The following is a 26,164-nucleotide window of genomic DNA, read 5'->3' as shown; positions in this document are numbered from 1 at the left end:
TGAATTTCGGATCAGAATAAAGGCCTATTGATTTTTACCATTTACTGATAAGTTCCTTATTTGAACACTGATTGGTTTTTTAACAGTTGTTTGTTTGAATGTTTGTCAAGTGTCAATATTTCTAACCTGGTCAAGAATGGTCCAATGGCTGATCATTTGACACTTGGTGTTGACAGTATCGACTGGTCAGTTGGTCAGTCATGCTGGACCCTCTGGCCATGTCAACAACAGGTATGTTTAAAGAGGTGTAGTATTAGTATATGCTCAGACCAGGAACCTCACCACTACAAAGTGACCGTTACCATTGTTATATCAGACAGGTACTTGTATAATTGGAGTTGTGTGTAAATTAGAGACACAGGAAGATAAAAAAAGGGAGGTAATTACCGAACAATCGGTCAATATTTACCAGGACGCGGTGATGAGTGATGAAGCTCACCAGCTGCTGTTTGACATTGATACTCAATCATGGCTCTGAATGTGATTTCTCCGTTTTAAAACATTTGAGTCTACAAAAGACTGAAAAAGATCATTGTGTGAAATTTCAAATAATTTCGTTCTGCCAGACAAAACTTTTTATTCAGCTCTATTCAGGATTTTGTACCAATGTGGATTTTAAAGAGGTCCTGTGACAGTCTACAGAGTAAGAGGTTTTAAGTTTAAATTGAAGCTGAATGGAGTTCATGCTCGAACCAAATAAGTTGTGTTTGTCATCTACTTACCTGGTAATAATTTTGTAATTTCTTTTTTAGATTTAGCTAGGTAATTTGATGTAAAATTCATTGATAAAAGTCCTGATCTGTATTTTACACATATACTAGTTAAATGCATTAAATGAAACTTCATAATTTCTCGAGCCAGATTAAATTTTGATACATTGTACAATAAAATTGATAAGAAATATTTGAAGAATTTGAAGTATTTCAATAAGAAAATTTTACTTAAGTGATACACATGGAGGAGAGTACACCTTGTGTATACTGTAATTCTCACTTCATTGTTAAATGTAGCTGTGACGTACGCTACAATAAGAGAAATATATCCCTAGTCCCTCGGGGCTATAACCGATTTTTAATGTAATTAAATTCACATTTCTTTCCCTAATCGTGTCAAAATAACAGTTCTACTGTGCTAACGCCAACACGATTTCATACCACATTTGAGAAGTCCGTACTACAAAATAATCGCTCGGGATTGCTGGGTGCCATCGGATGAAAAAAATCCGCTTTACGTGTGACAAGCATCCATTACTAGTCATAAGCCCTCCCCTTGTGTTACATCTGAAAGAATATCATTAGCGTAGCGAGTCGCACGGCTGACTGTGATTGGTCGACTGAGTGAGGGCATTATTTCACGCCCGTGTAGAACTCTTCTATCTCCTTGTGTGTAATCAATATAGGGAAGGTAGATCTGAACAGATTACTGCTTTTTTGTCTGGTTATTCAAAGCGTTGATCATAGGAGTTAGCGACGGTACAGCGATACTGACACACTGTGATTAGCTGTCTTAGGGCTTAGGTGTCGAGAGACTTTAAAAACCACAACTCTCAGTCATGGAGTGGCAACGTTTTGCTAGTTGGATCAAGGTAAAATGTTTTATCAGATACTTGAGGGATCACAATTGCTCTTTCCTGATACCCGACGTATCAAGGTATTTGTGTAATGTTAACTTGTCAAGTATTTTAGAAGTTGTTGGTATCATGATTAATTTTTTATTTTTAATGCCTTTGGAAATATTTATTACTAGTATTGCATTAACTTCAGTTTTTTGTACATATTTTTGATATATGCTTGTGATTTTTTTAATACATGTGTTATTTATATATCATTTTCCATAATTTTTCTCAAATATTTTAAAACAATTGTAGATTCTAATATTCATTTTCCTATGTGTTTAAAAATTCCTTTAATCATTGCTTATACTTGTCAATTAAAAACATCTTTAAAAATTTCTAAATGTAAATATTTAATGAACCATATATGTTACAAACACTATAATGCTATAGAGATTAGCGATGATTTCTTTTGAAGTTTAATTTCAAAATATTTCTAACAATACATATCCTTCCATTTTGAAATACTACAAAGGAATTGCAATGATTTGTAGCAAAAGGCTTTTCATTTTACTCAACAGATTAAAATGTTCTGTGACTTTTAAAACTTAATGTTTATTGTTTCCGCGATTCTCTCATGTTTTTCCGTCACCTGAATTTGTCCCTAAGGCACTATGTTTGTAATCGTATCCCATTTCACTAAGTCGTTTATCCAAAATAATATATAACGTATCAAAAACACTTCATCATAAACTCCTTAATTCCACAATGGTGATTCAACAATGGTGACTCGAGTTTATCGAGAAGAAGTTCAAATACTTACCGAGAGATTTATTAACAATAGCTATTTAAAACCTGGACGAACTGACCAGAAGGTGACCAGTGCATAGAATTAGGCTTGACCACTACATTCAGGGCTGATTAGTGACTAAGCTCAACAAATCAAAACCAGTCCACTTTTACACAGGATGGCTTGTCTCTATATAAATATTCTGTCTTCTTTCTTTCAGAACTTTTCGCCTCCAATAACTGGACATTAACGACTAGCACTCAGGAACAGAAACCTCTATGACCTCTGTGACCTCAGTAAGGTAAATCCTTTCTGGAATGAATCGATAGTAACAGGAAATTATTTATGCCAAAAATGGCGAAGACAGTAGTGAGGATACTGTTGTTGTTTTCGACACTCACTCTCTCGGGGTGTATCGACTTGTCCTACAGCGTCCAGGAAGAACAGACGCCTCCGGTCATACTTGGAAATGTGGAGACAGACAGCTCCGTCCTCAGCCTCATCGACACCGACCAACAACAAAATCTCAAATACAGTATCCTGAACACAGCCGAGGGCTTCACGACCAACTTTGACCTTGAGGTCAATACAGGTTTGCTTAAGCTTGGCAAAAAATTGGATCGTGAGGCATTGTGTAACTCTGCCGTGACATGCGTTTTACAACTTAGTATCGCCGTAGCTTCGTCTGATAAATTCATCACTTCCATCAAAGTCAATGTCACCGTACTGGACACAAACGATCACAGACCTGTCTTCTCTCGGAGTTCCATATCCGTACCGATTTCCGAGCGATCATCTGTGAATCTAACATTCCCTATCATTGGTGCTACAGATAGAGATGCTGTTGGTCTCAATAATTCCAAAATCTTGTACGATATTTACCCCAACAGCGAGACATTCGGCCTGAAACTGGTCTCAAGTTCTCAGGGAAGCACTGATATCAACTTGATTCTGAAACAGACGGTTGACAGAGAGAAACTTGATCACTATCAAATCTACGTTGTTGCGACAGACCGGGGTATCCCGCCACTGTCCAGTTCACTTACAGTTGATATTACGGTTGAAGACTATAACGACAACAAGCCAGTCTTCACGCAAAATCGGTATAACGCTACTGTCCGAGAGGATGTTGCTGTCGATACGGTGATTGAGATTGTGGTGGCTTCGGATTTAGATGCGGCTGATAACGGAAAGGTGAAGTATGAGTTCACGTTCCCGCAAACTTTGTTCAAGTTGAATGAGGAATCTGGAGAAATATCAGTCATTCAGCAGCTCACGTATTCAGCTGCCCCAATGGAGCTGTCTGTCCGGGCTTACGACCTTGGTACTCCTCAACAAACTAGCCTCACCATGGTAGATGTCCATATTATTGACATAAACAATCACGATCCTGAAATTAATATCCGTCTTCTTAGTACCTCCAGCTCGGCAACAGTCGAGGAGAACTCCAATATCGGAACTCTGGTGGCGTACGTTTCGGTTCAAGACAAGGATAGTTCTAATAATGGAAAAGTGAACTGTTCTATTAAGAGTTCTAAGTTTAGTTTGCTTCGTATCTCTAATTCCGAATACACTGTGGTCACCGCAGAACAACTTGACCGTGAAGAAAAGATAGAATATGTAATCACAGTGGTGTGTGAGGACAATGGTCAGCCGCGTAGGAACCATTCCGCCAGCTTTATTGTGGAAGTTCTCGACAAGAATGACAACATGCCAATATTCATGCAGAGTGTCTACTACGGCAACCTCACGGAGAATAACGAGGCTGGTAAAATGGTGACTCGCGTCTCTGCCTCTGACATGGACCAGGGTGTCAATGCGGAGGTCAGATATTTTGTAGAAAGAGATTTCGCGGATATGTTTTACGTAGAACCAACTTCAGGTGTTATTAAGGCCAATGTGAGATTCGATCGTGAACAAGTCAGTGAGGTGAAGTTTAAGGTTCTGGCCATGGACTCGGGTGAAGACATTCAGTATACCTCGAACACAACCGTGATACTGACCATCATTGATGATAATGACGAATATCCAGTATTCACACAAACGAAATTCAACTTCTCAATAACTGAAAATAAGAATGCTGATACCCTACTTGGAAATCTCTCAGCCACTGACAAAGACATCGGCATGAACGGACAGGTCACATACTCCCTTCCCTCCCAGCACCAGATGACCTTGCCCTTTGTCGTGTTCCCCAATGGAACAGTTAAATCAAATCGTCCTCTGAACAGAGAGTTAAAAAGTAGCTATGATTTCATCGTCATGGCAACAGATCGTGGTGTGCCAGCTTTAAGTAGTACAGCAAAAGTATCGGTCCTAGTTTTAGATGAAAACGACAATTATCCACAAATTATTTATCCTGTTAAAAACAACGGTACCGTCACTGTGTCCCATCTAACACCACCCGGTAATGAAGTGACGAAAATAGACGCATATGACCTTGACGAAGGTCGTAATGGTGCTTTAGTGTTCTCAATGTCACCATCAAGTGCTAATGAATTATTTTACATAGAAGAGACAAGTGGAAAGATTTATCTTGCAAAAGAAATCCGCAAAGAGGATATTAAAGACTATAACCTCATGATAGAGGTCAGTGACAAGGGCATCGTGCCAAAAAAGAGTGGTGCCGATATCACGCTGAGAGTCGAGTTCACTGTGACTGAGGAGACATCTCAGCCAGGCATCGGCCAAAACGTTCTCATCGCCATCACTATAGCATGTGTGACAATAGTGCTATCATTAGCAATTTTAGTGACAATATTTTTAATTCGGAGAGCGGACTCGTCCAAGGGGAGTGGACGTGGAAGTCTCACTGAACATGAGGAAGTGAAAGTGACAGAGACATTACATATTCCTCCGAAAAAGCCATGCTTAGCCAGGGAGGGGGCACGCCCACCCCTCCCAGATAATAACAATAGTGTTCATTACGAGGTGAAAAAAGAAGTTAGTTTTTCTATGGACGATCATGATCACAGAGATTCTGGGATATTTATGATCGCTAACGACCACTCGAGTCCCGTTCCCATGACGAAGCTGAGTAAAACCAGACAACTACAGGTGAGTACTTGCTCCATACTTGCCAACAAGTTCGGTGTCTCTCCAAGTATTAACAGTTACAGATAAGTTTATATTTAAGGGGGTATGTGATTAAACTTTTCACTTCAAAAATAATGTTAAATCTATTTTTATTTGAGTAAATGGCAATACATATGATGTAGTTCAACACTGCACAAAAATTCATACTTTGACAAATTCAGCTAAGTAATTGTTAAAGTAATGTGGTATGATTTTAATTTGTGAAATTCAAGGGAGATAACTAAGAAACAAATTAGAGGTAAAACCAGACAGTTAGTCTAAAAACATTTGAGATGTAAAAGATTGTGATATATATTGGTAGTGTGTTCTCAGCTGTTCTGTCATAAATGATTTTCTAGTTGATGACAGATTTCCATGTAAGTCATTGGAATTGAATAGAAAATTGTCAAATTTTAACTTTGAATGGCCTGAGTTTGAGTAAAGCATTGCTTTTTTGAAGAATGCTTTGGGTTCTGAGTCCACCTGAAACCAGGCGGAAAAATCTATTTTAGCCTAAAATATTAGAGCATTGAGCATAAAGAACTTCAACAAAAATTTTAAGTCTAAGAATTAACACTTTTGAAATGCAACTGAAAGAAATATTCTTATCTAGAACAGGTGCTACCTTCGTACTAAGTGGATTCAAAAACAGGATGTTACGATATATAGATATGGAATATTTCCATTTTGTAACAGTCAACTAATGTTAGTCAATTCCAAGGTTGTTTACAGTAGGAAGTTGGTACTAGGTACAGAAATATACCCCGATCTTGATTCTTAGTCGCCAAGTATTGACAGGGAAAAGTATTTATTATGATAGTCATCACCCATCATCTCGCCGACAGGTGAGATATATAGTAATCTCGTTAGTACCAGGTGAGAGATCATTACGATCTACAAATGATAGATGAGGGATCGGAGTACTTTTGTGTCTAGAGACCCCTGTAGGCATCTCATCGCCTTGTCTTCAATTCGTACCCTGGGTAGTCACGTGAATCGGAAGATCAACACGTGATTAAATTCTGAAGGGGAAAAATATTACGTAACATTCTGATTGATGTGTGTTATTATGGACCATTTATGTGGTTAGAATCTCACTCAGCATCTTGATCGTAATTATGATTTGATTTTAGTTATCAAACATCGCGGTGGTAGTTATATCCAGGATCAAAGAGACATCGTTAAAGATTTTGGTAATTATCGTAAGCGTAGACAGTTAAGGTGTTATGCCTTTCGTTATGATTAGCTTGATTGTGTTCGTTAGTGTTATATAATATCCCCATCAGGTGTTGGTTTATCACAATGCTAATGGTAGGACAATTTCGATCTGGGAATATGATATTATCGTAAAAGCTGGTTCAGATATATGTGTGTGATATGGTATGTTATTTCCACCTCCTGTGTTATTGAATTCAAATAAGATTTTATCAACAATGACATACTTTTAGCAAAATTCTTTAAAATTATTCAGTGATATTAGCACTTATGGAGAGATGGAGGGTGAATTTAGATGATTAATAGTTGATGAATTTACAACATTTAATTACCATGACTATAGAATTCTAATCCTCCATTCCTGAATTTACCTTTTGAAATATAAATGGTATTATAAGAAGACTGAAATTCTGTTATAGATCATCTTTGAACAAATCCATTTCTCATCAATATTTATCATGTATAATTTGAAGTGTTTAATTGCATAATATGCATAAATGTACTGTAGGCAAGAATTGCACCAGAAGAGATTTAAAAATCAAAGCAAAAAAAAAAAAAAATAGAAATTTATATATATAAAAAAAAAGATATATGAAATATATATATAGAGATTTATGTTCTATTTTCATTCAGGCTCTTTTGCATTGTCCAATTATAACTGCTGTAACACCTTTTTTCACCTTTAGTTTGATATAAACTTCAACCATTTACAAATGTAAACAGGACGATATTTGGAGATTTAGATGTAAAATTAGATTGTAAATTATGAAGTTTGTACAAATACCCTGAGTATGATTTCTGTGTTGACATCTAACACCCATCATCGAGGTCCCTATGAATAAATTAAAAGTATATTTATCAACAGTGTCATAGGATCCCCATGTCAACAAACTCCACACTCGGGATTGTTCAAACTGACACTCGCAAAGGACTAGTCAACAAACTTGGCCATGAATCCATCGTTTAGACACATCTAGAAAACCGGTGATCGGATGGGCGGAAGTAAGTTAGGTATCTAGGAGCTTGGGATAACTCGCTTGTGATAACTCTTTCGTTGGACTTGGACAAACAAACTAAACAGAAAATGATTTAGACAAACTTCCACACAATTGTAGCTAGACTTGTTTAAAGTTAATATTATCTTGAAGTAGGAGACATCAAATTTTGACTTAATCCCTGATCAATGTCAAATATTAGGGCTGACATGTTGAAATCAGAACCCAAAGTGGGCTAGGATAAATATTTCTGTCGTAACGATTATCTCATCGACGGAAAGTCCGGCCCTTGGTTAAACAACGCACAGCAGGGCAGAGCGAACTTTGCAGGATACGAATAATTCAAATTCTATAGCTCTGCAAGCAATAGTTGAATAAGAGGCAGACAGAGACTTGTTTGATGGTATCTCACACCACATTTTGTCTCTGAGCGAGTAAACAATGGTCGACTCCAATTCTCGACCTACTGCGTGATTTCTAAATATTTCTAAAAACCACCACACGAAAGCTACCTTTGTCTGGAAGAATAAAAGTAGATAATAGAAGCTTATTGTCATAACCTAATTCCTTTGTCGGTTTTCTGTCCTTAAATGATATTTTGTGAAGTAATAGAAGTCCATGAAAACGATATTATGTCAGCTTACCTTTGTGTTGAAACAGGAAGTGTGTTCATCAACAGGTTAAAGTTTCAGGTGTGATTTTGGCATTGATAGGTAACGCAAGGTGTTGAAATGTTGAAATAAACAACTCCATGATTGTTATTTGAACTTTTAAAAAAACATTTCACTTTACAAAAGTACACCCCAGCATGTCAGGGCCGGTTTGACAAAAGAGAGTATATTTTTGTTGATGTATATATGACAAAGTGTTTTTCTTTTTCTGTTATTTAAAAACTTAGGTAATCACATTATCAGACCAACAGCTAGTATTCTTCTACACAAAACATGTTTCAAGACGTATTTTGTTAAAAGAATAAAAAAGATTTAAGTTTTAAAAGTAGAAATTTAAAATGTACTCCCTTGTTATGATTCATCAATAGTCTTTGTTTAAAGTTAGATTTTTAAACAAATTTATTCCAATTTTTTTTTAAAAAGGTGAAGATTTTTAAAATTAGATGTTGTTCTCATAGTGTATTTTTAATGATGATTCATATATTCAAAATGATATTTTATTAAAAATATCTGATATTTTTGATGTTGGACCTAAATGTCAAGCTTAGAAATGAAACAATTGATTTAAAATGTTCAGTACTACCATATTTGTAACAGGAATTGAGGTTTAATCAGTGATTTTGTCTTGATTGAACCTTTTTAATGATATTTCATCTTTTTAATAAACAATGAAACATTTTGATAATGTAATATAAAGGTTATTTAAATTATGTCATTTAATCCCTCAAAGAAATTCAAAGTTTCTTCATAACTTCTCCTGCAATTGATTAAAAAAAATCAAATTTTTTCAGTGACAAAAAAACTGTGGTTGTCACTCCACTTTCATGTTTGAATCTAGAATATTTATAATTTGTTTTAAGTTGTTAACTGTTAAACAAAAAAGTGCAGAGATATGATTTTTTTCTTCTTTCAGACATTTATATCACAGCAGCACTCAAACCGAGATATTCCAGAACGGCGAGGGGAAAACCCAGCGCAAGACGAGCTTCATCGCATGGCATCCATACGACTACATGAAAAGCTGATGCATTCCTACAACAAACCCCTAGTCTATCATCCAGATGAGGTAAATTTAGATGATACATACAATTTACAATAGGTTATGTTCATTTCAGAAAAAAAATGTTTGGAAGAAACAATCTCGTGCCTATTCTCTGTCTTAATCCCGACCAATTTAAAGTTTTGATGTTTTTGAGATTTTGATATCTAAAACTGTCAACTTGATTGTGAAGTCTTAATTGTTTTTAAATAAAAAATCTTAAAGTTACTGTTAACCTTTTATAGTCATGATCAAATCTTTCAAATGGCAAGAAGATTTAGTTTGAGGTACATAATTAATTCAAATATTCATAATCATTTGAATTAATTAATTTTTTTTTATTAATCTTTTTTAGTTCTTATTTAGAATCTGTGGAAATGTAAACAACAGAGACTACATTTCTTATCATTAAAATATCTAGGATTTGAATTTTTCAATAACTGCTAATAATCGGGCCAATTTTTTTTCACAATGTAAATGATAAGTTGTGTTTCTAGTATCGGGTCGTGCCGGGACGGGGAGGATAAGTTTGTTAATTAAGTGTCAATAGCAATATGAGTCAGCTGTCCTGTAGAACCTACGGTCAACATAGCGTACAAGTGGATAATACTAGATTTATAAGGCTAAACCTTTGTTGTCAAAATGACACACTTCAAGTTGTAAAATACCAAATTCCTATCCGCAGTTTCTATTGTGATTTTCGGGCTTGGGAAGAATGGCTGGATTAAAATCGGATTAATTTTACGTAAGGATAGTCTTATTGTGAAGTCATCACAAGTTTCCGTGTCAAAACCACAACTTTGCTTCCCAAACATCACAAAATGTCGTTCTTTATGTTATATCTCGGCTTTGCTGTTATAGTGAGAGGACAAAAGTCTCCCACCTACATTTCTTTGTGTGTCATTTGTACCCGACACAATTCAATTATCGTGGTTTAATTAAGGGGGAGTAACTGAGTACTACAAAATATATACACATAGCGATCAAAGTGTTAAACTCCTTAAGTAAAACATCTTAAGCTTTCAAATTTAAATTTAATTAGTTGTATCAATTTAATTCATGAAAAGAGAATCTCTAGGTTACTTGAAAAATGTAAATAAAAATGTATAGCATACTCAAAGTGATTTTATATAAATTTTTTCAATTGGGTATCATAGTATCTTAAGTTATTTCTCTTTTCTCAAAAAAATAATTGCTGGCCTTCCAAATCAAAAACTGTTATTTTGTATTCATTCTTGTTTGGTTTATAAATAAAAAACTGGGATGTCAAAATATTTCAAAGAATAACTTCGTAAATAACATAGTTTTTGGCTTAAATTTATTTACATAATTTAAGCATAACAACTTGTGAGAATTTTTCAATAAAAAAAATATATACAAATGATTAATGATTTTCAAATTTCAATAATATGCTCAATTTAATTTAATATGAAGAATGTGTGGTTACTGGAACCGATTTCTGAGTGCAATATGTATAGGCTTTTGAGGTTGAGTAAGTTTAATAGAAAATATAAGGGGACGCTTTCAGTCATGGCCTGTCGAAAACTGATAAACATCTAGGTTCAGTGCAAACATTTAGTTGATCAGGATCAACATCTAAAATGGGATACCCTACTTTTTACGGATAATTTCTCCCAGTTATTTTATTTTTAGTCAGTCAACTACAACAACTCTAGGATTCAATTTATGTGATGTTATATTTTCATTAAAAAAATGATCTGTCATTTTTATTAATAAATTTTGGAAGGACTTCGGAGACATTAAAAAAAATTGTGACAAACTAGCTTTGAATAAATTTGTTAACCATTGTATACTGCCATATATAGTAGAATTGAAATAAGAAAAATGCATATTAACAGAATATGGTTTTGGCTGATTGAAATATTTTAGCAATGAGAGACAGATTGTGGTAATATGCAGGGTCAGACATGGTTTAGAATGCTCTTAACTGATGTCAGAGCTGTTCTATAGACAATTGTAGAAAGTGTGAAAGAGTCGATATGCAATGGAATATTTCTATAGGTATTGAGTCTGGCTTTCCAATGACAATTGTAAGCGGTCTTATAATGCAATAGAGAATAATTCTGTGGGGCTTTCCCTCCCTCTGAGAATGTGTCAGGGTAATCAATTTACTTTTCTATCTTCTGTAGCGGAAGGTGGACTGTAGTTTTAGAAGGTACAATTTCTGACTGAGTCGGAATGAAAACGGTCATTGTGGCTGTGGACACAGTAAAGGTGGCAACCCAGTGGGATGGCTCTAATCAGGACGGTCACTGCTGAGGTGACCAGTGTCCACTCGACACCTCTGACCAGAGCTCTGACACTGTACCTGACAGCTCTATTCGGGTAGAATGTTACACTATAGACTTAATCAGAGGGTCTCCTTCTTAGTTTCGTTGTGTTTCTGTCCGCTTCCCACCATTGGCAATCTGTTGGTTTTTTGTGAATGTTTGACATCGTCTTTCATTGCCGATTAGGTGTCCCCAAACATGGCCACTTAACCCGACACACCACCTACTTATCAAATAAAAAAGTCAAGTTCACACATTTTTTTAAGAAATTATACTAGCTGCTAGGCCAAATGGTCAGTTCCGTGTAGAAATTCAATTCTCACGTTTATAACAAATACACGATTCTAACCATATCACAGAGGAATTAAGTTACACATGTTTTGGTAGAAGGTTTATTAAGGTTAAGTTTGAAGGCATTGTGACTTTTGCTCATAAAGTTTTCGAATGAAAGGAATTATTACCTGTCATAAGCATTGACAAAAAGTCTGAAGAACTTACAACTTTCTGCCTTGATTTTTATCTGAAATTAATCTTTTTAGTTTAGTGTAAGTCAATATGGTTATCTTATTAGGTAAAATTAATTTGAAATGAAAATAGATTTTACTTGTATTTCACTGGTTTCAGGACAAAACATCAAATGGTCAGAAAATTTAATATCAAATGGTCAGATATTTTCACATCAAATGATCATCAATTTGTATTGCAGAACAAACAGTTTGGGAACTATATTTTATGATTTAGGTCAATTTAATTGCAAAGCTGAAAATTCTGTCTGATAGATGGATAAGCAAAAATTTTAAAATGTCATTCCTGTATTTGTCCAAATTTAGCCCATATGTCTGGTAATAAGCTCACCCATATCAGTTGCAGTGGGCCCCGTTGCAGTTTAATAGAATTGTGAACAAATATGCATTTTATTATATCATTGTCCATCCTTACTTGGAAATAAAGCTCGGTGTCGAGGCCCCAGGGCATGTTACAGAATGAATCTGGTACATCACCAATCATTGATCAATTTCGACGTGAACATCCTCCCCAGATTTTTTGTTTAAAGATAGCTAGAATTCTTCTGTAAATAATACATCAGTTATTTTTACCTGTGATTTGCTGATTTTACCTGTTCTGAGCCTTTTGATCAGGTGTTTCTCTCTAAGAATGCATTATTTTTTTTTTATTTTTTTTTTCAAAATCTATAAAAAAAAAATCTTTTCACAGGTAAACACAATTGCAGGAAATATTTTCTAGTCCAGGGTATGATATGATGAAAAAAAATAGATTGTTTAGAAAATACACAGTAAATTGTTTGTAATATGCTTGTTGGATGTGGCCATGACCTTAAAAGGGTATATAGTAGATTATATTTACTATATCATTCTAAATCTGTGTATGTTGAATCAGAATCACTATTACCTTGTCCAATAAACTTCGGGCTTACTCGCACCCAAATAGCAAAGATCCGCCCCTTCTTGATTGAATATGGAGATGAATTCAATAAACAACTGTGGAATTTTTTAATTTCCGTCTCATTTAAATTTCTCGCAAATTTTCTTATCTATGAGACATCTTTCAAATAAATTGAAACTGAATGAGATCAGTTAGTCACTTAATGTATAAAATGTTTTCAAATTAAGATCTTACGGAATTCTGGTTTAATTTCCTGCTACTTTGAACTGCTATCAAGGGGGTATTTAAACCACTGTATATGAAGAGATATATCTCATCGTAAATATAGAATAGGAGTAGGGTTTTAGACTCGTTATATCATTTTAATTTCATGAACAAAATTAAATGATGTTGCTTGAATTATTTTAAAATGAAATGAAGCTTTGATTTTTTTTAAATAGTTATTAACTTATTTAACATTGAAGAAAAAAAACATAAAATATTACCAGATACAAAACCAAATGAAATAATTCAAAATAAACCAAAAGAAAATGAGATCTTATTTACTGTATGCCTCTGTCCAGATATAAGCTGCCATCTTCATTATTGCAGAATCATCAAGTTGAAATGGTAAACTACAAGTGGTTCACATGTAAACCCTCATCATTAAATACTAATTGTTTTTTTGTTTTTTTTTAGTTTTTTTAATTCCTGTATCTTATGTTAATTTGTACAAATTTTTGTACAAATTTCACTTCAAGGAATATATGAATGGTGAAAACCAGAAAATTTAAAATTGTGTAATTTTTTTGTCATTTTAGAATCGACAGTTATTACTCCTGAAAAAAGGATTAGAGGATTCGCGAAGTGACAACTCAGGGGAGGTAACTACCGACAGTGGACGGGGAGGCAGCGAAGAAGATATGCATCATGCTAGCATTATGATATAACAAAATGGAAGGAATTTTGGGAAAGGTAAATAAATTAAAGGGAATTTTATATTCTCACTCCTCCATCCCAGATGTTAAACACATATTTTATTTTAGATTATCTCCCTTGAACTTTTTTTTTTTTTTCTTGCTTACATTTTATTGACTATTTCCGGCTGTTTTACTTAAATGTGGAATTATTGATCATCTAGAAAAGAGAATGTTTACAATCTGATGTTAAATGTATGAAATGAAATCTGTTTCCTAGAGTACATCAGATTCCATCTGTGTCAACTGACATTTAGATATAAAATAATTGTATAGTGCCTGAGGGATATGTATGTATTCTTTATAAAATTGACTTTAAAAACAAAAAACTGAAGCAAAAACCTACTGGCAAAATAACTTAATCAATATTCCTACAGATTTTCATTTCTTTTCTTTCAGGCAATTTTACATTATATGGCAGTGGAGACATTATAGGGAGATATTGTACTATAATGTATAAGGTTGACATGGAAGCTGGCTATCATTATGGCTAGAGGTCAGGACTGGCCGGGGGGTAGAGGTCACTCAAAAACCAGCCGAAATACCCTACAGACCAGCTCCACAACTGACCATAGCTGACCACCTTCATGTGTTACTAAAAACTGGTCATCACCAGTACACATCTGTTTGTACAGGTATGTATCATTTTATATATCTCCAAAATTAATTGTAGTTATATATTTTTCAGATCATATGTCAATCTTTTCTATTGATCTTGTGAGACCTTTTTTGAGAATGGCTCTTAGATATAATTAAAAGATGGTATGGCTAGTGAAATGAAGGTGACTGACAAGTGTTTGGTAAGCACAGGTGTTTTTCCTGTACAGTTGACCTTTATAGACAGTGGGTAATATTAGTATAGAGCAATATGTATTCCATGGTGACCTTTATATAAAGGTATTTCTTATATTGTGTAATATGTAATCAGGTGTTTGTTATATAGAGATGACCTGTATATACAGGTATAGGTTGTTTAGAGATAACCATTATTTAGTGGTGATTTTTTATGCAGAGTTGGTCTGTATAGACAGGTGTTATATAGATAAAGTTTTTAAATTTAAAGTTGAAATTAAATACTGTTTATTGAATGAGAATATGGTAAATGATTAAATCAGTAAATGTGATATCTAAACAGAATGTTATGCAATTCTTTAACATAAATCATATGGATATAAAATATTTTCTGTTTTTTGTATCATTCCAGATGGGACCTGCCTTGCCATGTAGTGAAATTTGTTCTCAGGAAAATGGATGTGATTATTTAGCTTTTATAAAAAGCAACAAGACTGTGAAAATATGATGCTTTACAGTTGTTCAAATATTCCTTCAAAAGGATAATTGTATATTTTTCATGAGATTCATATGACTAACTTCCACACATGCTGCTGCTGAAAATATATTTTCATACCCTATTGATGGATCTTCTACAAAATGTCCTGACTACTTTCAAAATATGTTGACCACAACACAGTGACACAATGTAAATTTTGATCTCAAGCCTAAAATATCATCTTTGTCAACCAATCATAATCCATCTCTCATCAACCAATCAGAATCAAACTTTCATTAACCAATCACTGTCCATCTCATAAACCAACCAATCACGGTTCATTTTTCATCAATCAATAATTGCCGATCTTTCATTAACCAATCAAATATCTGCTCATGCATTTGGACAAATTACCATTTGTCAGTTGTATTGTTATCACAATGAAATGTTATTTATTTTCTAGTCCAGTAATAATATCATTTTGTACACATTTATTACCGTGACTGAAACTGTTTTTGTACTGATATTTATTTTGTTATTGTTTTATATACAACAGTAATAAACAAAAATTAAATATTAATGAAGTTTTACTTCATTTGTTCCTGAAACTTTTCAACCAAGCCAAATATATCTCCTCCTGGCCCTTGTCAGGTACACCTTTCATTAGACATCTTGATGTAGTGCTGCAGTAATCCATAACATGCAAGGAGCTCAGTGGTTCGATGTGAAATAGCATTCCAAATTGATGTAGATTCACCTTCATAAACACTGCCAATATATCTACCAAAGTGATTGCTCCTGTCTCTAAGGGTTGGGCACAAGAGGTTTTTCCAAAAGGAAATTGAAAAATGTACAAGAGAAGCTAGCTCAATAGTTCCGTCAGTTTGAAAATTTTGAGGTATTGGATGATTTATTAGAAATAGAAAATAATTATGTTAATCATGAACAAGTGTTAATGCAAAAGTGACATGCAGGTCATGGCAAAATTAAACAATGATCCAATCACAGGCCATGCTCATGTTTTTGAACATTCCAGATAACTGGTGCAAGGGAGACAATTCAAATATTTGTCGTTTCCCTGTGGACTGCTGAAAATATTTGGGTAAAACAATTATTTCAGTATTAGACACTTGCATCCATGGAATACACTTTCAACTTTAAAAAAAACACACACACACACATACAATTAGTATACTTAATATGATATTAGCTATGGAAGGGAGCTGGACCTAACTAGTTAAGCCAATGGTACCAAGGGAAATAGGAGAGAACTCTTTATAAGCCTCAAAATATATTATCCAAAATTCAATACGCTAACATTTTAAGTACAAAAAAGTGAAATGAATTGACAACACATTAACGCTCTGAGCACAGAAATATATATATATTTATAAAATAGCTGGTATTATCTGTCTCACGTGCACCCGGAAATGATTAACCGACCTCATTCTAAACGGAGACAAATTCCTCCACACTATCCATGTAATCTACACGAGAAAATCCGTCCATGAATATCGGGTTACAGGTATTGGTGATGTGATAAGCGGAATCTTATATTATTTTCCGTTTTATACGAAATCTGGATTTCTAATTTTCCCCCATTGAGCTGTTGAGTTTTACCGGGAATAGATTCCTTTCTGATCCATGTTCCTGTGATGTCTATATTTATATAAATTTCAAAATTTGTCATTTCGATAAACGTAGAAGCTGATCATTCAGTCCATGTTCTGAGTCTTCGGAGTGGTTTAAAATCAAATTTGAAATATCACTTTTGAATACGGATATTCTAATGTTCCTTGTCGGGTTCTCGATACCTTTTAAAGAATTGATTCATATCAAATGTGCTTTAATTGATTGCATTTTTATAATTATAAAGAACATGTAGGATTCTAGATAAAGTCTAGGTGTCCATTCAGCCAAGTAAGTCACAGACAGCACGTACGGACAGTCCTGTATCCCTCATCTACAGCTTTGATTCGAATCTCTGTCCCACCAAAATACAATGTAACGCATACCCGTCTTGCAAGACCGATGGTCGTGTCTGGTAGCTCAATTTTAATTTTTCCAATTTTCTGGCAGCTTGTTTCCGTTACGTGAGCTGGTTCCTCATCTGTTGAGGCATATATGCTAAAATACATAAATGTCTGGGATGCCGTAAGTGGCGTGTACTTCTTTGCGCTGGAATGATCGTCTATTTTAACAGCAGTACCTTTCTTCACAAAGCTATCAAACGCAAGCTTACAAAGCTTTTTGCCGCCCTCGCCAAGTACACGATATTCCTTTTTGTGTTTTCCTTTCCTGAACGGTAAATGAGCCTCGACACCGTAAGTATATTTGCATATACGTTCCGATATCATTGAAGGAGAATGCCCTATGATCACTGCCCCTTTCAGTACGGCCAGACCTGCCTCGTTTGGGACAACGAGTCGCGCGCCACCTGCGATACGCCGAATTGCATCGATAAGCAACGGACACTCCGAATACCCTCCGACCATCAAGATGGCCGAAATATCTCTAACCCGCGGACGACGGAGCTGTGCGCGAACATGTTGAGTTATGTATGTGATTGATTGATTAAACAATGAAACAGCTTTTGTTCCAGACAATCGCAGTTTGTCTCGAAGAAATTCAACATGAGAGGAGAGTTGTTTGTTTCGAGCAACGGCTTCTTTAATATGGTTCCTTGGATGCAAGTCGTTGTAAATAGATAAAATGCTCGCTGGAATACTAAACGTCACTTTATCTGACTGGTTTTCTTTGATTGACCTCTTTTTCACCTCAAAGCTCCTTGTGAGATCCAATAAGTCGTATAAGTGCTCAGAATTAAACTGTTCAAAAGCCTGCTTCCCTATTATGTCCTGCAACAAGATTTCAAATGCGTCATCGACCTTAGTTCCTCCCCAGTCCCCGCCGTTAGCTACTTCCAGCTCTCTCAAGTATCCTTCCTTCTGCACCTCATGAACTGTTATGTCGATGGTTCCACCTGAAGGAATAAGCATACAGAAGCGTTGTCAGTAACAATTTAGCCGCCAGTTTTCAGTTAAGTTTCGTGTTTCTGGTATATTTGTGTGCTGTTTTCACAGGAATTGTGTTTCTGTTAGGGTCAGAACTAGTTCATTGGTTTGCTTAATAATTCTTAGCGGTAGTTTCTTGTTTTATTACGTTTGATCGTGGCTTTAATACTTAGGGAACCAATGCTTATGGCGGATGATGCTTTTGGCGGATAAACTTGGCTAAGAGAAACTTCAGTGTCAAGTGATCCAACCTGTCTTGGAATGGTCTGAGTTCAGATATTGTTTGATCAGCGACTATTACTACCGATGCATGCAAAGTAAGAGTTGAGTTATCATGTGGGATGCCAGTTCCTCTGTGCGTCAGTCTCTTTACATTTCTTTAGATACTGACTTCAGAAGGAAGGATTACGTAAATCTCATGCCTGGTTTTGCTGTTGAGAAGAAGAAAGTGAATGTTTTTACTTTTGATTTGGCCATGGCTCGTTAACGTCAGATATTTTTGTTTGTCTCACAAGACACAAGTAAATACATCTAATATGAATCAAGTTATAGAGGATATGCCGAATAATGAATATGACTTTAAAACAAATGTTCAAACAAGTCTCATACTTTGTTTATTGATCTATACATAACAGGAAGAACGATACATATATTCTGGATTTTGGTCATCAATTAAAGTTTAAAGTTCACCTTGACTTAAACGCAAGAATTCTACAGTAGCAACCTTTGAGCTCCAACTTGAGTTAACAGTGCTGGACATTCATAACTTCGTCCACTGCGTAATTTATCACACAGGCTATGTGAAAGTTACTCAGGTTTCCAGTGGGTATGATGTACAGGTATTTGAAAAAGAGGCAACAGCAGTAGTTGCCTACTTAATAAATTTTGTCGCAATATATCAAGTTGTTTTCATTAGTATTCATAGTGAAAATTTCTTTAATACTGCTCATATTTTGCTATAAGGATCGCTTTAAGTTTGTGCATATCTGAACATAAACAAATATTTGTTTAATACTGTGTTGAAGTTTGAAAATTCAACGGCAGAAAGAAGCTCAAAATTTGTAACAACAGTCTAAACATGTGCCACAAGGAAATGGTACCCTTAAAATTGGTAAAAACAAGGTTTCCGCTAAAACTTAAAATGAACAAAACTCAAACTAAATACGCATCAGCTCATTCAGTATCGAGTGCGACGCATCATGCTCCAAATGAAATCCAGTTTTGTAGAATGGCGTTCCACTCTCTTACCAAAGCTACTCCACACTCATGGAGCGTCCTTGACTGAACACTTTGGCGGAGAGAGCTGTCTGCAGCATGTCCCCAAAATGTTCGATAGGATTTATATCTGGCGAGCGGATTTGTGAAATAATTCGTTGATTATCTCTCGTTCAAGATACTGGTTTGGTTTGTTTTTGTTTAACGTCCTATTAACAGCCAGGATCATTTAAGGACGTGCCATGTTTTGAAGGTGGAGGAAAGCCGGAGTACCCGGAGAAAAACCACCGGCCTTCGGTCAGTACCTGGCAACTGCCCCACGTAGGTTTCGAACTCGCAACCCAGAGGTGGAGTGCTAGTGTTAAAGTGTCGGGACACCTTAACCACTCGGCCACCGCGGCCCCTATTCAAGTTACCGATCGCATTACCGTCCATTAGGATGTAGCCAAGGCCGATAGCGCCAGCGGGATATCTGATATAGTCATCAAGCATCTTAACATAGTAAGAGAGGATCCTGATGGCACCTTGCTGTAAGGCATAGATTTCCTTTTCCCACCAAGGTTCATGTTTCATAATATCATCACTGAATCTCTACCAGATCGGCGATGTTCCTCAACAACGTTACTTGCCTGGAAACTCTCAATCTTTTCTCTCTTTATTCTAACAGAATGTAGATTCGTCAGTAAAAATAGAACTTGCTCTCATTCCTAAAGAGGGAAATTGCTGTAGGGAGAAAGTGCTGTGAGAATGGGCTCGCTATAATCGGGCTTTAATATGTTAGGCAGTTAAGGGAACTCGTATTGCTGGTTTACGTGACCTTAAACTTGCATCATGAAGACGATTTGTATTTGAATGGCTACCCGCTTAACAGAAACATACAGGAGAATGTTTCGTAAAGATCTAACCGTGGGGACCTGTTGCACCATGATAGTCTTAACGCTGGGTTCTTGCCCTTGTTAGTTTGGAATGGTTCCGCGTTCTTGACACCACACTTTGAGAACCAGCCGCTGGGAGACGTTAACCTACATTACTCTGATGCCAATATTCATTTCATCGTCATTTAACCGTTGTCTGGTTCGTCGTTGTTTTATATTCAATACATGGAAGTGATTTCCTTAACAACTCAATGTTATTCTTCTTACTTAGCGTAGCTTTTTCTGTGAAAGAAATGTACACATGGACATGCACGAACGAGCTTTTATGGTTGACTGAACACTCACAAAGGGCGTTTTTGGAAGGCTAGCTTATTCGCCCGAAATAGAATGAAAGGGAAATATGTTATCCTTATTAGCTCACCGGTTATGAGTAACCGAGAGCTAATGCTGTCACACCGGCGTCGGCGTCGGCGTCCCACCCCAAAACCTTTAAAGTTTTTGGGGTAGGTTTTTTGGAAAGCTTGTAAGTCCAAAAGTATACACCTCATGCCCTTCTAATTTGGTTTATACATTCATTAGAGGTCTAGGAGTGATGTTATGGCGAAATCATGCAGAGAAAAATTCTGATTTTTTCGCATTTTACCATTTTGTGGACTTAACTTTTTTGGCACCAAAACTCACTTTAAAGTTTTGGGGGCAAGTCCAAAAGTATACACCTATCACCCTACTAATTTGGTTTATGCATTCATTAGAGATCCAGGAGTGATGCTGTGGCAAATCATGCAGAAAAAAATTGTGATTGTTTTTTGGCATTTTACCATTTATTGGACTTACATTTTTTGACACAAAAACCCACTTCAAAGATTTTGGGTTAGTTTTGGAAAGCTTTGGAAAGTCCACACCCTTCTTATTTGGTTTATACATCCATTAGAGGTCTAGGAGCGATATTATGTGACGTACAATTATAAAATGACATGCTTATACATACATAAAAAATGAATGCATAGTGTGATTGCTGCCGGCGTTGAGCTTTTGCATTGATTGCACTTGTTAACATTTGTATTTCTTTTTCCAATTGTAAATAGCAAAATGTGAGCATTATAAATGCCATACGACTAATACTTTAACGAAGGAAGGGAGATAACTGGATATTCTGTCACAAGCTATAACATTGCACTGGCTGAAAAGTATTGTAAATTAAAATATTGTATCTACATGTATTTTAAAATAAAGAAAAAACTGTTTGGATTTATCTGCCGTCATATTCACTGAAATTTCGGAGTTACACACAAAACATATCTATGACACCTAAATATAAACACTATATTCTTAGCTACTGCATCACTTTATCCTAGGAAAAAACTCAACACTTGTATTTATGTATCTACTGACAGATAGCGATAGGTACACGTCGTTGCACACAATATAGGACACCTAAATGTATATGTTAGTACATGTACATGTATATAAAACAAACAATACAAAAAAGAGCTTCGACATTATTGATTATATATGTTCAAGACGATACTTAATGAAAGGTAAGCAACTCAATTTATCATCGATGTTAAAGGGGCATTCTTTCGTTCACAAATCAGAAACATGCAAAATTTCTATTGACGAAATCTATGTCCGAACCATGATTATATAAGTGTTTGTGGCTACATGTAATGAAATTAACGCCAAAATGTACAGGAAAAAGGCGTGTCGTATACAAATACTGTATGTCTCTGTGGAAATTAGTGTTATTTCGGGTCGAGTTAAGAATTTTCAGGACTTAATACTAGAATAACTTTGATTTATCTTGAGAGAAAAACTGCCTTATAAATGTAAAGATTATAACTTTCATACTTGGAAAAAATACATATTTTCCAGTAAGTTTAATTTTGACGACCTAAACTTTAAATAGGAATGCCCCTTTAACAGTAAGCGATTTATATCTCTAAAATACATTTTTTTATAAGATAGCGCCTTACTACAATAAATCACTATACTGTTTATATACGGTTTATATACCTAAAGTAACGTTAAGAAGATAGTGCCTTACAACAATAAATCACTATACTGTACGTACTAACCTTGATACATGCCAAATTGGTATTTCTGGATAAGCTGTTTTATTGCTACACGAAGATTTGTTAATATCTCGACCATACGTGAAGTAGGGTTGTAATTACATTACCTCCGGCGTCGATAACCATGTACTTCGTTCCAGCTTGGAAGTTCCTATTGTCTCCAACTGCAAGTTGTCCAACCGAAATGTGTTTACAGAAAACGGAAGCTGCTTCCGGTTCCAGGGACAAAATCAGTTGATCCCTTTTTATTCCAGCCTGAATAGATTTAGTTAATCATTGATGCTTTAATAATACTTTATACAATGTAAATCCTATATGTGAAGTTGATAATAAACTGGAAATTTATATTGGATATATCTAACTAAACACGTGTTCGTCGTGATATGCAGGTATTTTCGCGGTAGGATATACGTTTCTTAGTCTTTTAACTTTTACTTTATTTGATTTTACTATATAATTCGTATGAACAATATTTGCGAGTATTTATTTTTGCGCTATATTGAATGACCGCTAACATAGCGAAATTAAACCCTTTATTAACGTGAGTAATAAAGATAATTGAAAAGTGTTCAAAGATCAATTTATTTACTGTAAACGTGGAAATTTACGCGAGGAGGAAATTTACGCTAATTCCACGGAGTCCTTTTGATCGCGAAAATTTCCCCCACGCGTATTATTTTGATATCAATTTGCGTAATCTCAAACTACAAACGAATGTGGATCGATCGCGAAAATTACCTAAACGCGTATAGTTTACATATCGAAATCGCAAAATTAACCCCCGCGAAAATAACCACGTTTACAGTATATATTCGTTAAGACTTGTTTCAGGACACCTTACCATTTCCGCTGCCTCTCGCATCATCTGTTTAGCAGGATCAGTCCAGATGGCCGGGATGGTAAGTACCCATCTAATATCTGAACCTTTAGCTTCAACTCCTTGTTCTTCGCACTTTTGTATCAAATGCGATTTCAAATATGCTATTGTGGCGGATATAACGTCTATTGCAGGCATTTTCTTCTTTCCGCTGAAATCTGTCAAATGAACAGCTCTGTCCAGCTTGATTAAAAATGAACAAAACATGCATAATGGTTTCGAAATAAAAAAAAAATCAATATTACCGAATACCTTTTGAAATCTTGAAAAGTCCTTCAGTTTTAACAATAGGTATATTGTGTATTGTGTTATCTTTAACTCTTGTATCGTTTACTTTGATCGCTTATCTCGATCTTCACTTACAACCGTAAACAACAACTACAGCTCACGACTAAGCTGTATAATAAGCGTGATGATTTCGATTTCCCAATTGTTCAACTTATCATTTCCTGATAGCAACATCCCTGCATCCCCAATCTACGGTGTTTACATGTCCCAGATGATACAACTTTGTGTTGTTCCCATTATCACAATTTCCTTGATAGATGTCGATTACTGACGAAAAATTAACAACACGAGGTTTGGAGAGATGCAGGTTAGTGAAGGCCACAGATTGACGGGCAACATTAAGGTTTCATTCGTAAATATTTCATTTCCTTCTGAGATATAAATTCAGAAGTGTTTGATACTTATTGATATGGCTAGTGGTTCGGATGTCACCTCCCTTACTCTCATATGAGATTGTGACTTAATCTGGATTTGACTTAGATTTGTATGACGGGTGTCGTCAACGAAATAGAAGACGCTTACTCTAAAGGAACGCTTGGTCTTATTATCATTGTCTGTTTTCAGGATGCTCCATACAAAGCTATGGTTTTTATTTAAATGGTACGCTCATCTAATCGATTCTGTATTATAGTTTGATTATTATGTCATTTTGTTTGTTCTTTTTATCATGAGTAGAATTGGCAGACTTACTCTAGAGTTGTAAAGATGCATTTTGAAACGCCGAAAAAGGTACCAATCCTCCTGATCATGGTCTAGTAAAAGTTCAGAGTATTTGTCCTCGGCTTCATATCCGAAGGAATGAAATGACCGGTCTGGTTTGAAGAGCACACATGTGGAAGTCTTTTGTGAAATCATAGAACCAGTTCCTGCAGGCCATTGCACTAACGACATCTTTGTCGGATCGCTTTGAAAATCATGTATGGTGGAAAATGCATATCCAGAGTAGGTCGTCCCGAAATCTATAGCAGCAACCAGGAGGTGTTTATCCGAGGCCATCTCTGAAATATAGGATAGAAATGTGATATTGTCTGTCTCCCGTCGACCTGCGCGATTGTTACACTACCGATGGTATTCTGATAACTAGGCGGGTGTATTAATACACAAGTATGAGAGTGTTTGAGTCTGATGTATTTGTTTTGATATGAAGAACCCTGCTGGTTGTCGAATATTCTTTTACCACGACCCAAGCCTAACGAATGTTGATGTGTATTACAAATTACCACTTTAAATTTTGAAGGTGTACTTTGAGCAATGAGTGTTCTATATCTGTATATTCATACGTTTATTAGCAGTAACAACAGATTAACATTCTTAAGACATCGAGGCATCAATGTAAATATAAAATCGATCACTTTCATCATCTTTATCATACTTATCATTTATTATGCTCAAAAATATTGGTTGACCAATCTAACTTGATATATCAGTATTTATATCATCCAGCCAAAGGGATACTATCTCGGATACCCAATCAGAATCAAAGTCACTTGAATATCAATGTCTTTATATAAACTTCATTCATTTGGAATTTCATATGAATATAAATCAAAATATTTTCGAGAAAAATATTACTGCGAAAGGCCTCTTCTTCCTCGTTTTGTAGAATTGAATATTACGCTACGTCAAATCACAAAGAAAATAGAAATCAGAATGAAGGTTTTATAAACTGCATTGACTCTGCTTCGTGTGATTAAAATGTCTTGATCTGCCATACATATTCTCCTGTCTCAAACCCGATAATAGCAATTTGATTTTAAGCAAATATAGCGACTCATCCTGGATACTCACAAAATGAAAATGCGAAAGTTTAGTACAGTTTGCTATTAGAAATAATGAGATATGATATAAACCATGAATCAAAACTTACCTCCAACGCCTCCCAAAGAGTGTATACGTGCCTCCCTGTCTAACCTCCAAATGTCCCAGATTACGCCCGCCACTGATAATGTGAAGACACGTATTCATACGTGTTATATGTGTTTGATTTTTGTTTAGAGGATTGTTTATGTGGCTCATTCCCCGAACACCAACTCTGGTAAAGACAAAGGGAAGAGTTTATGTAGGAAGTTCTTTGAAGTTTAGTTATAGGCTGTTTCAATATGAAATACCAACTCAGGTAAAAAGAATAGGGTCAGCTCAGGTATATGAATCAGATATAGTAGTCTAAATTCAAAGCACTATCATATGGAATATTTTACTAGTAATATTGAAATTACGATATTAAATTAATAAATATAGATTTAAAGCACTATGCCGAATTATATATTTTGCAATTGATAATGACAATATCAGATATAAATAAAAAAATAAATAAAATTATGAATTGTTTTCTAAATTCAAAGCACTAATTTCAGATGTTAACTATTGATAATGCCAATATCTGTTGACGATGAAATTATAAAGTTGACCTGTGCATTCGCCATTCCGCGTATGATAAACACAAATATTTTCATTTACTAAACCTGAAACAGATACACACAAGAATATTGTTTTGAAAGAACTAGCTGATCTAAAAAGTAATTATATGATAATCTAAACAAATCTGGAAAACGGCAATATATGTAT

At 35.2% G+C, this 26,164-nt stretch overlaps 1 protein-coding gene and 1 pseudogene across 3 annotated transcripts in view; one reads left to right on the top strand and one right to left on the bottom strand.

Annotated features, from left to right (window-relative positions):
* The window catches only part of LOC117329676 (protocadherin-11 X-linked-like), a 32,242-nt gene extending 17,732 nt beyond the window's left edge, over positions 1 to 14,510 (top strand). The window contains exons 1-5 of one of the 3 annotated variants that reach the window (XM_033887745.1): positions 1,426 to 1,585; positions 2,563 to 5,399; positions 9,212 to 9,364; positions 13,833 to 13,986; positions 14,388 to 14,510. In XM_033887745.1, coding sequence (XP_033743636.1) covers positions 2,688 to 5,399; positions 9,212 to 9,364; positions 13,833 to 13,961 — 2,994 coding nt within the window. In that variant the 5' untranslated portion in view covers positions 1,426 to 1,585; positions 2,563 to 2,687 and the 3' untranslated portion in view covers positions 13,962 to 13,986; positions 14,388 to 14,510. Of the gene's footprint in view, positions 1 to 1,425; positions 1,586 to 2,562; positions 5,400 to 7,497; positions 7,635 to 9,211; positions 9,365 to 13,832; positions 13,987 to 14,387 lie in introns of those variants that run through there. The other 2 variants (XM_033887744.1, XM_033887746.1) reach the window with 2 other exon arrangements.
* A 2,117-nt stretch (positions 14,511 to 16,627) lies between these two features.
* On the bottom strand, positions 16,628 to 25,530 carry LOC117329677 (annotated as a pseudogene).
* Between the last annotated feature and the right edge of the window lie 634 nt (positions 25,531 to 26,164).

Source organism: Pecten maximus, chromosome 6, assembly GCF_902652985.1.
Source record: "Pecten maximus chromosome 6, xPecMax1.1, whole genome shotgun sequence".
Lineage (NCBI taxonomy): Eukaryota > Metazoa > Mollusca > Bivalvia > Pectinida > Pectinidae > Pecten > Pecten maximus.
The sequence above is the reverse complement of the archived record's forward strand: the minus strand, read 5'-3'. Positions and strand labels throughout refer to the sequence as shown.